The sequence below is a fragment of the Pinus tabuliformis genome, chromosome 1_2 (assembly GCF_031772625.1).
Source record: "Pinus tabuliformis cultivar Carrire ecotype Pingquan chromosome 1_2, CPIR1, whole genome shotgun sequence".
NCBI classification, from domain to species: domain Eukaryota; kingdom Viridiplantae; phylum Streptophyta; class Pinopsida; order Pinales; family Pinaceae; genus Pinus; species Pinus tabuliformis.
Window position 1 is genome coordinate 180,343,580 of NC_142298.1, and position 10,809 is coordinate 180,354,388.

Sequence of the window (10,809 nt, forward strand, 5' to 3'; positions counted from 1 at the left end):
AATTAATTTTAAAATAAATGCACAAGTGCCTTATATTGGGCACGCAATTTACCAAAAAACTCTTGCAACAATTAAAAAGCATTATTTTTGGCCAAGTTTAAAGAAGGAAGTGGCTAATTATATAGTCATAAGCTTAGAATGTTAGAAGGTTAAGGCTAAGCATAAGCACCCAACTGGCTTGCTACAACCAGTACCCATTCCTGAGTGGAGATGGGATGTAGTATTAATTGATTTCATTACCAGTTTTCCCAAGACAACAAAGGGGCATGATTATATAATAGTGGTGGTTGATAAAATCGCAAAAGCTGCCCATTTTATTATGGTAAAGTCAATGCATAAGGCAACTAACATAACTGAAATTTATATGCAAGAAATTGCCAGGCTACATGGTGTGCCTAAGGTAATTATTTCAGACAGAGATCCCAAGTTCACATGGGCATACAAAGCGAGTTAATCGGGTAATTGAGGATATGTTGTGGATGTATGTGATGGATAAGCCATCAAGATGGGAAGACTACCTACATTTGGTAGAGTTTGTGTATAACAATGTGTATCAAGCATCGTTGAAGATGAGCCTGTTTGAAGCCTTGTATAGTAGGAGGTGTAATACTCCCATGAGTTGGAGTAATCCACTAGACGGGATAATGGTTGGGCCATAATTGTTTAGGGATATGGAAGAGTAGGTGGTGAAAATTAAGTAGAATTTGAAAGCTACCCAAGACAGGTAGAAAAGTTATATGGACAGAAACAAAATTAATAGGGTTTTCAAAATTGGGAAACATGTATTCTTATAAGTAAAAGCAAAGAAAAGCTCAGTGTGATTAGGCAATTGTGCTAGTTGGCAACGAGATACTGCGGGTCATTCGAGATCTTAGAGAGGATCAATCACGTTGCATATAGGCTTGCATATATGCATGTTCATGATGTGTTTCATGTTTCTTTGCTTAAAAAGTATGTTCTTGGTATTAATCATGTAATTGATTGGAATATGATTTAGGTGGAGCCTGAGGGAGACTTCCAAGTCTAGTTGGTGCAAATTTTTGGATAGGAAGGTTAAAGTGCTCTAGAATTGAGCCATTTGTACGGTAAAGGTGCAGTGGACCATGCTCAGTCATGTGGATTATCCCTAGGAGTAGGAAGACGTGATGAGAGAGGAATACCCTCACCTTTTTGTCTGAACATATCGTATATATATGTGTATATATGATGCACTGAGGACAATGCATAAATAAGGGGGAGGGGGGCGAATGTAATACCCCTACCTAACTTTATTGATGTAATATATGTACAAATGATATTTAGGTTGGTGAGCTAGAAATGTGTGAATGATAGGCCAGTGAGTCGAGGTTTATTTTGGGGGTCTGCATGGCCATGTATATATGTTTATATATTTTTTGGGGCCAGTGTGCCTAAGGATATATGCCTTATTGGTTGCAAGGTCGAAGAGCTTGAAATTTCAAACATGGTGTAAAATTTATACAAATAATAATAAATAAATGATTAGCAAAAAACCAACTCCACAAAAAAGAGTATAGGGGGCGCTCAACTCCAAGTTAGAAAGAACAACAATTTTGATGTAAGGTTTTAGTGAAAAAGGCACTAAGGCCCACATGGATTTAGAGAGTTCCACATGGCAAGAAAGATCCATGCATATAAAAAATAGTATGTTTACCTATGAAGGCATTCATTCATGCAAGTTGTTCAATTTGGGGATTTATTCATTTTTGGTTAGTCAATGAATCTTGGGCTTGGACTCTGTAATTGATTGAAGCATGATTAATTAGTTAATCATGTTGAAGAGGATGCATCTAGGTGAGAGCCTTGGTGGCTTTAATTTATGGCTATGAAAACCATGGAGTTTTGGTGCACTCGGTTTTGGGGACCAGTCGGTGAGCCTTGTGCTTGGGCTTTGTAATTCACTGGGAGTTGTTTTGGTTTGGCCTGGAAGGTTGCTCGGAATCCTTGGAGAGAAGCAGAGCTCCCGGAGCAATAAGTTGAGACCGTCCTTGGCTAGCTGTAAGGCACCCTAGAAGGTGGGCATTGTCGAGGGACTGCTGGGTGCAGAGAAGGGTCACTCCACTTGGGTGTTGGCTAGAGGGAGCATGAGCCTGTGGTTGGAGATTTAGGTTGCTATGGTTGGTATCTTGGTTGGAGTATATGGTCTGATACTTGGTGTACAAATTGTTTCCCGTGGAGTTGAGGCCCCAACTCGGGGGTGACATGTAGTTGAGAGTTTATGAATTGCGAGGTCTATGGTTAGGTGGAACCTAGAAGGCTTATAACTAGTTAGTGTTTTATTCAAATGAGTGTCTTTTCCGAATGAACTATGTTTATGTGCTATGCTATTTTATAAACCCTAGTTTGGATTATGTTATGTGAATGTTAATTGATATTTATGTTGTGCATAAATGAATTATTGTGAATGATAGCTAATTAGTTGCGATTTATGATTGACAAGTATTGCATGGGTCTACATGTAGAAATGCATTGCATAAATTTACAAGTTAAGGCCAGGTGCAAGTATAACCTATGACAACTCTGGGACAGTTAATTAACAAGCACACAGGGCAATATTTGGGTTCAGAAGACTAGTTGTGGTATGGTGAGGTCACACAGGCTTGGAAAATGAGCCAGGACTTGGAAATGTACCAGGGTTGATATGCTTATGTTGGAAAAATTTGTAGTACCCGAGTTGTGTTGGTTCATATCGTTCCCTGACTAGGGGTCAAGGACGTTACAAGGTAATATTCACATATAATAGGACAACTACAACACTTTCTGATTGTTGCTTCACTCTACATATAATCTTATGGTTCAACGGTTTGTGGGTTGTTATTTTAAGGATGTTAACCCAAATTTAAGTCAGTTAAGTAATTCAAGTTGCTAATGAAATGAAGTACGCTCCGAGTGAAGCGTTTGCCACTCAAATTTAAGTCTGTTAATTAAGTCAAGTTACAAGAAGATAGGGTAGTTAAGATATATGACAAGACAAGGGTGCAAAGGTGTAGGGGATCCTGCTCTAGAAGACTCCAACCCAATGTTTACTAGTCACAATTATATTTATTTAGGTGTTGGACCACGAACTAAATTTATGTCATGGATAAATTATGTATTGGAGAACATGATGACTTCATAATTAAACTATATTGAATAATAAGAATCATATAATCATTATGTACTTGTGATGCAAATGATGTTGATTGAGGGTCCTGTGATGTAGATGAAGAGTTGCGTAAATAAGTATATATGACTATTTTAGATATCTAGAAAAAGCTAATGAAAGTTATTATTCATGAATTAGCTTGTGCAAAGGGCCATTATTTCTGATTAATTTATAAGATTGCATTGATGGAATGACTTACAAGAAATGAATATCATTGTTGAATATCACAATGCTAGGGGTTGGAGGATGTTGCAGGGATTTGAAGGGTATGCCGCTCTCTTAACCAACTCGTCGTCCTCTTTCCTTCAATCCTCTTCACCTTGATTCACACATCAATTATGTGGTGCGTAATATTTATACTTAGATGTTGATTATACATGGTGAAATTACAAAGATGAGAAATTATGGAGGTTCAAGGTAGGCTAAATAACATACGAGGGAATGTGGTGCAAAGCTATCAAACACTTTATGCATGCAGATTGCCACAACTGGTAAATGCATCTACTTGAGGTACCAAGTATAGTGACTGTTAGTATCGGAATGCAAAGCGGTACAAAGGCGGTGAAGGCAATGCATGTAGAATAAAGCAATATAACTAAGTATTTCCTTTAAAACATACATATATTGTGAATTAATGCTAGCTTCAAGGTTAACATTGATCACCTACGTCGCTCTCATGTATGTCAGATTTATTTTAATATAAAGTTTCTAAGAGGGATATACATCGTTCCCAATTACTTTTGAAATAAGACATTCATTTTTATGTCCAATCAAATAGTATTAAAATAAATAAATCAAATAATATTAAAAATAATAATTTAAACTAGTCTAGATCAATTTTAACTCGAGACCTATCAAGCACAGAGAGGGATGAAGTCTCTCAAGCTGCAAACCTCTTTTATATAGGTTGGTTTAATTATTAATAATTAATAATTACAAGTATTAATTTTATTGTTTTTTTATTTTACAATTTCAATTTTAATTTTATTTGTATTGTTGTGTAACTTGAATAAGTCAAAATGTTTACATAACATGACAAACATTACAACATCTCTTCCATAGTGGACTAGAGAGCGTTGAGAGTGTTATGGAAACCAGTGTAGATAAATTTTAACTCCGGATCTACCAAGCGTCGAGAGGGATCAAATCTATTTTCACTCTAAAAAAAGTTTACATGTAAAGGAATTTGATCCCCTCAATGCTTGGTAAATCCAAAATTAAAATAAATCTAAGCTGGTTCAATTCCCCCTTTAAATAAGGAGTTGTCTATAACGCGACTTTTTGAAAGCTTTTCCGGCGGATTTTTCCGGTCGAAATCCGGCAAGAATTATTGGAATCGCAAGTTTGATAGCTAGTTTCTGCACAATGAAAGCGTCCCAGGGGTTTTTCAGGGTGCTGAATCCAAATATGCAGTTAAAAAACCATTTTAACTGCAAGAAATCAAGATTTGACCTCAATTTCTTCGCCGGATTCCGTCACCGGAATCTTCAAAAAGTTGCATTATAGACAACTCCTTTAAATAAACTATATTACACTTCAATACCATGAATTATTATTATTATTATTATTATTATTTAACTTAAAATCTTTATATTACATTATGTTACACTGTCTCTACCCACCGAACTAGAAAACTCTCGCCAGAATAATTCAAAAGAAATTAATATGCTGAGGTATATATTTAGTCTTGGCCATGGATAATAACACTCAATTTGTCCCTTAGATTGGGCAATCATTACTCGACGATAGAATTGTCAATGGTTATAAGGTTTGGCTACGACCTCGCGAACCCTCCAATTAGGGAAGGCGACGATCCGCGTCGTGGGGAGGAGAGAGCCGTCGATGATGGGAGAAGAACGGACGGTATTGATGAGATGTGTACGAAACATCGAAATTTGAAAAAGGTATGGAGTGGTGTTGTGGGTTGGATAAAAGCATGACCCGTTGTTGAGTAAAGGCATTCAGTTTCGTTGTTGTTGGAGAAGTAGTAAGAGATATTTGCAGAGATGGCCCGAACAAAGCAGACTGCCCGTAAATCAACTGGTGGCAAAGCACCTCGAAAGCAGCTCGCGACGAAGGCAGCGAGGAAGTCTGCACCAGCGACGGGAGGAGTTAAGAAGCCTCACAGATTCAGGCCCGGCACTGTCGCTCTTCGGGAAATCCGAAAGTACCAGAAGAGCACCGAGCTGCTGATCAGAAAGCTACCCTTCCAGAGGCTTGTTAGAGAGATTGCCCAGGATTTCAAGACGGACCTCAGATTCCAGTCCTCGGCAGTGGCGGCATTGCAAGAAGCGGCTGAAGCATATCTGGTGGGTCTGTTTGAGGACACCAATTTGTGTGCCATCCATGCGAAGAGAGTCACCATTATGCCCAAAGATATCCAGCTCGCTCGGCGTATTCGTGGAGAGAGGGCATAATAATGTATAATATGCATTTGCCTGTTAACCTAAATCGCAATGGTGTGTTTTCACACCACCATTTTCTGTTTTTTTGAAATTTGTTCCCCCTTTCCATTGCTTCTCTGGTTCTTGGTAATTCTATCTACAATCTTTGAAAAACCCAAAATCAAGTTGGCAAAAATATCTACTATCTCTGAAAAACCTTGAAATTTGTTCCCCCTTTCCATTGCTTCTCTGGTTCTTGGTAATTCTATCTACAATCTTTGAAAAACCCAAAATCAAGTTGGCAAAAATATCTACTATCTCTGAAAAACCTTGAAATTTGTTCCCCCTTTCCATTGCTTCTCTGGTTCTTGGTAATTCTATCTACAATCTTTGAAAAACCCAAAATCAAGTTGGCAAAAATATCTACTATCTCTGAAAAACCTTGAAATTTGTTCCCCCTTTCCATTGCTTCTCTGGTTCTTGGTAATTCTATCTACAATCTTTGAAAAACCCAAAATCAAGTTGGCAAAAATATCTACTATCTCTGAAAAACCAAAACCAGGTTGTCAAAATCGTTGTTTTCTTCAGAAGCCACATCTGAAAGTATCAGAGCCAGGTTCCGATCCTGGGACCTGTGGGTTATGGGCCCACCACGCTTCCGCTGCGCCACTCTGATCTGATTTTTGAGACTTACCTTTGGTCTATATATAGCATTGATGTGTGAGTCTTAACTTTGGCCTAATAAATAACACTTATTCTTCCAGGGTGGATTTAGGGTTCATAGAGTTAACAAATAACAACATTAAATAGCCAAATTGATTTTCATCATCGCCTATTTGGTTGCGTTTAGAGTAACAAACAGGGGTAGCGGCTACAAAGCAGTTCATCTTCTGCTTTTGTGGGATGGACAAATTACTTGGGTGATCTGTGATTGAATGATTTGAATTTGTAAATATCGAAAAAATTACATCCAGACTCTCTTCAAGAAGCCGAACTAGCAGAATTGAAAATGCTATTGGCATATTTATTTGGTTGACAAAAACACATATTTTCATGCTATATGCATTGTCATACTCTACTTCACCTTACCTGGATGCATGATATAAAGCCTTTGGCCTTGATTAGGATAATGCTTACAGTGACTGTATTTAAAGCTTTGATCCTTCATTAAGATCGTGTTTACAGTTGACTATGGTTAAGGATGAACTTTATTAGATCAACATCACGTTGCAGCAAATACAACTTAAGTTTTTTAGAACGATTTAACTGTGATTGGGCATGATGTTAATGCTATAGGCAAGCAAACTTATCACTGTTTGCCGCATGAAAGTTTGGTGCTGGCTAATTGTTGGAATTTCCTTCAATTAGTGCTTTATTTAACTTTACAAAAATGTTATTTCTTTTGGTTATGGGTAAGTTATTTAGAATGTAAAATCCAGTGTGTATGATCGAAAAAACTTATCATTTTCACGTTAAAATGTCACAAAGAATAAATTAAAAGAACAAATTGTTAATTAGTTAACATATGTTACTTTATTATAATATTAAGTTATTTTTTATTATATATAATTAGATTAAAATGCCTAAATTTAAATATACATATACTATTTGTAGGCTGCATTATAATATATAACACATACATGCATTAAAATTGATTTTTTTACGAGAAAAAGTTGTATATATTGTATTATATGAGTCAAAAAAAATTCCGGTACATGCTGAGATTTGTGTATATGGACAGACCAGCTGAATCTTTTCAGCGAGATAGCAAATTGATATACATACAGTTATTGATAGGCTGTATTTTTTTGAGAGACACCATAATCACAGTATAAAATCCTGATTTTCAAATGATGCATAATGCTTATCAAAGATTTAAAAAACTGCAGGTAGATTCGAATATTATTAAATCGTGATAGAATACTTGCAGATTTGAATGTCAGGCTGATGGATTGAGTATTTTCATCCCTGTTATTTTAGACATGCTAAAATCTTGATCCCCTACCTAAAGTCACCCATCCCATATCGAACATGTTTTAAAGTCCTTGAGCAGTTGTGAGTTTTTTTCAAACAAAGACTCGATTTTGACATATCGAATATGTTTTAAAGTCCTTAAGCGGTTGAGACTTTTTTTCAAACAAAGACTCGATTTTGACAGGGTTTAATTTGCTCCTTATTCTGACGTCCAAAGATCACAGCTAAAAACTCTCTTGTTTAGTGTTGGCATTTCTTTCTTCTATATTTGTCAATTATCTAAAGCAATAACTCTTAGTACTAGATTTTAGCTTGTAATTACTGTTGTTCAAAAACAAAATCACTTGGGAAGGTTGTATGGATGCTTATTTGTGAACACAATTTCTCGTGTGAAGTAAAGGCTGTTAACTATGATTAATTTTAAAATATTTCTTCTTAACATTGATGTTTTCAAAACTATTCTTGGTGTATACTTTGTTCAAGAAGAATGAACCAGGATTCAAAATCGATTTACATAGGTGCTGTTTATTGATGCGGAAATTTTGCCCCTGTTTTTTCTATTAGAAATCCAACAATTTTGGGATTACAAAATCTTAAATTTTTAATGTTTCAATCATGATTTTAACAACATTGTCTATTGATGTAACAATTTGGCTCTATTTGTTTTTTTAATCATAAATTTAATAATTTTTGGATTGCATAATTTTAAATTTTTATTGTTTCAATCATGATTTTAAAATTGAAAATGGATTCAACATCATAAAAAACATTCGGGGCACCTCAAATTCCACAACTTAACAATCTTGATATGTTTTTTTTTTTTTTTTTAATTCCAACTAGATTTAACCAAAAATATGTTTGAAAAACCAACATTATCGAGACTACATTGTCAATTGTTTAGACTACGTGATTTACATGTTAGATTGATGTAGAGAAACCATACTATGTTTAAGGCTTTAACATACTTTGCAACTTTGCTAACTATGCCAAAGAAGTTGAATTTGTTTAACTTGGACATATTATTAGTAGTGATTACAAAAAAGACCCTTTTTGCTTCCACAATATTATAAAAATATTTAATGTGGTTGACCAATCAAACTTGGCTTTTATTTGACAAACCTAACAATAGAGAGGGTCGATTTAGGTCTTGAGATTGGCAATAGTACGAATTTGAGGCAAGGTTTGAGTTCGACAAAATGTAATTGCAAATTAGTTTACATGCGAGAATGTCAACTAAGAATAGTAACATTGAATTTGCATTTGGACTTGACCAAAAATAGCAAGCAAGACTACTAGCTTTAGTAATTCAACCCACGTTTTGATTTGACATTTATGGCAAGACAAATTAGGTCTTTGAAATGTCAAACTAGCAAGAGTTAGTGTTTTAGGGCTAGGCCATTTGGATTGTCATAGAGATGGATACCATCAAAGTAACCACCATCTGTCACAATAGGAGAATGATTCATCCATCAACTAAAAACTTCAACTTTGATTTGAGATTTGAAATTATGTATTTTGTTTTATAATTCTTAATATGAATTTGTGAATTCTTAGCTAGTTCAATCTTTATAATTTTATTGCAATGATGTATTTTTTATTATATATATATTCCCCGATTTGTTGTCCCCTGGAAAATTTGGGAGTGCACCCTAGCCAATTTGCTATCCGCTGGAAAATTTGGGAGTGCACCCTAACCATACAGGAAACTCATCCCTCATCCCCGCAGTGAATGCAACATAGATATAAACTCACCATGTTGATGGTCTTTGTCTCAACTTTTTTCAAATAGACCTTAATATACATATGTGTGTCTACTAAACAAGCATTTGTTTTATTCTCATAGATTAAGGTTATATGTTGGGTAATTTACGGGGTTGGGTTAGTTTGTTGTCTTTGGCAAAAGTTGCCTAATCAATTCACTGTTTTTGGGCTAAATTTGCCTTTGGGCCTAGAATGGTAAATTTACCTATCAAATATTTTTAAACAGATTGAGACAGATGTAAGAGGAACATGCTTGAAGATTGTTTCTTTTTTAGAGGAGGTAGGACCTAGAAAGAAGACCTTGGCTAAGAGATCTATAGTGGTGGCAATACTAACAATTGTGTTGAGCTTATAACTCTTTGGGGAGTCCTCATTTGCACCAAATGGCTTGGTATTGATGAGATAGATGTGTATGGTGATTCAAAAGGGATCATTGACTAGGTTTTGGGGCTTTCACATTTCGATTTTCCTTCTTTCAAATTGTATGCAACATATTAGAACATTGGAGAAGACTATTCAAAGGTTTATTTTCACCCACATACCACATATACAAGGAGCAGAGCCAGGGGGCAAATTATTTGTCAAAGCAAGGATGCTCTAGATTGTCGGGGGAGATCTTATTCTCTGCTTTTGACAATGGAATTCTACAAAATTCAAGGAGTATCAAAATATTATAGACAGAAAGAGATAGATCCCACTGATTTTTGATGGCCAATTGTCTTGTTTTTTCTGCTGATATATAGATCTCTTTTTGTATTTTTTGTAAGAAAAAGTTGATAAACAAGTTGCAATAGAAAGGATGTAATGATGAAAATAGCAATGTGTATTAGAAAGATAGGTTTGAGAGAAAGAAAGACAATTAAGTAAACTTTATGTTTAACATATACTTTATGAGAGACTTGTATTTGTAATTGGGGATACCAGTGGGATGATCATAAAAAATATGAAATATATGTAATTGCTTTTTATCAATAAAAATATTTTTTTTTCTTTAAAAAAGTTAAGAGTAAAAATTTACAAATTTCAGGGTAAAAGTTATGAAATGTAATTGATTTTTAATTAATAAAAGTATATTGTTTTTTCCTTTTAAAAAGTTAAGAGTAAGAATTTAAAAATTTTAAGGGTAAAAGTTTGTTTTTTATCAGTAAGAAAAAGGCAGGATAATATATTATCAGATAAGCTATATGACAATTACATACAGTCGACATTCAACAGAATGTATATGATCTTCCAATCACAAGATTATGAGGATGAGGTGTGATCTAAATCTCCACCAAAAGCCCAGGAAAGATGATCAATTCTGCTAAGAGACATTATATTCAAAATTTCTGAAACCCTTGTAAGAAACCATATTATCAAAGCATAACAGTGTTGTCTATATGCCACATTCCCTCAATGGGCAGCAGAAAAACTAGATAATAGACATGTACACAAAATTTACAAAAATGAGTGAGAACAGGAAAGCAAGTGATTTAACCTGGAAATGGGAAGTCGCCCATATAAAAAATGTATTGGTGCCAAGTGATC

At 35.1% G+C, this 10,809-nt stretch overlaps 1 protein-coding gene across 1 annotated transcript; it reads left to right on the forward strand.

The window, feature by feature from the left end:
- Nucleotides 1–5,123: 5,123 nt before the first annotated feature.
- Nucleotides 5,124–5,650, forward strand: LOC149205088 (histone H3.2). The gene has a single exon (XM_089393417.1). The coding sequence runs from the start codon at nt 5,170–5,172 to the stop codon at nt 5,578–5,580; it is 411 nt and encodes a 136-aa protein (XP_089249543.1). The 5' UTR covers nt 5,124–5,169; the 3' UTR covers nt 5,581–5,650.
- The last annotated feature ends 5,159 nt before the right edge of the window (nt 5,651–10,809 follow it).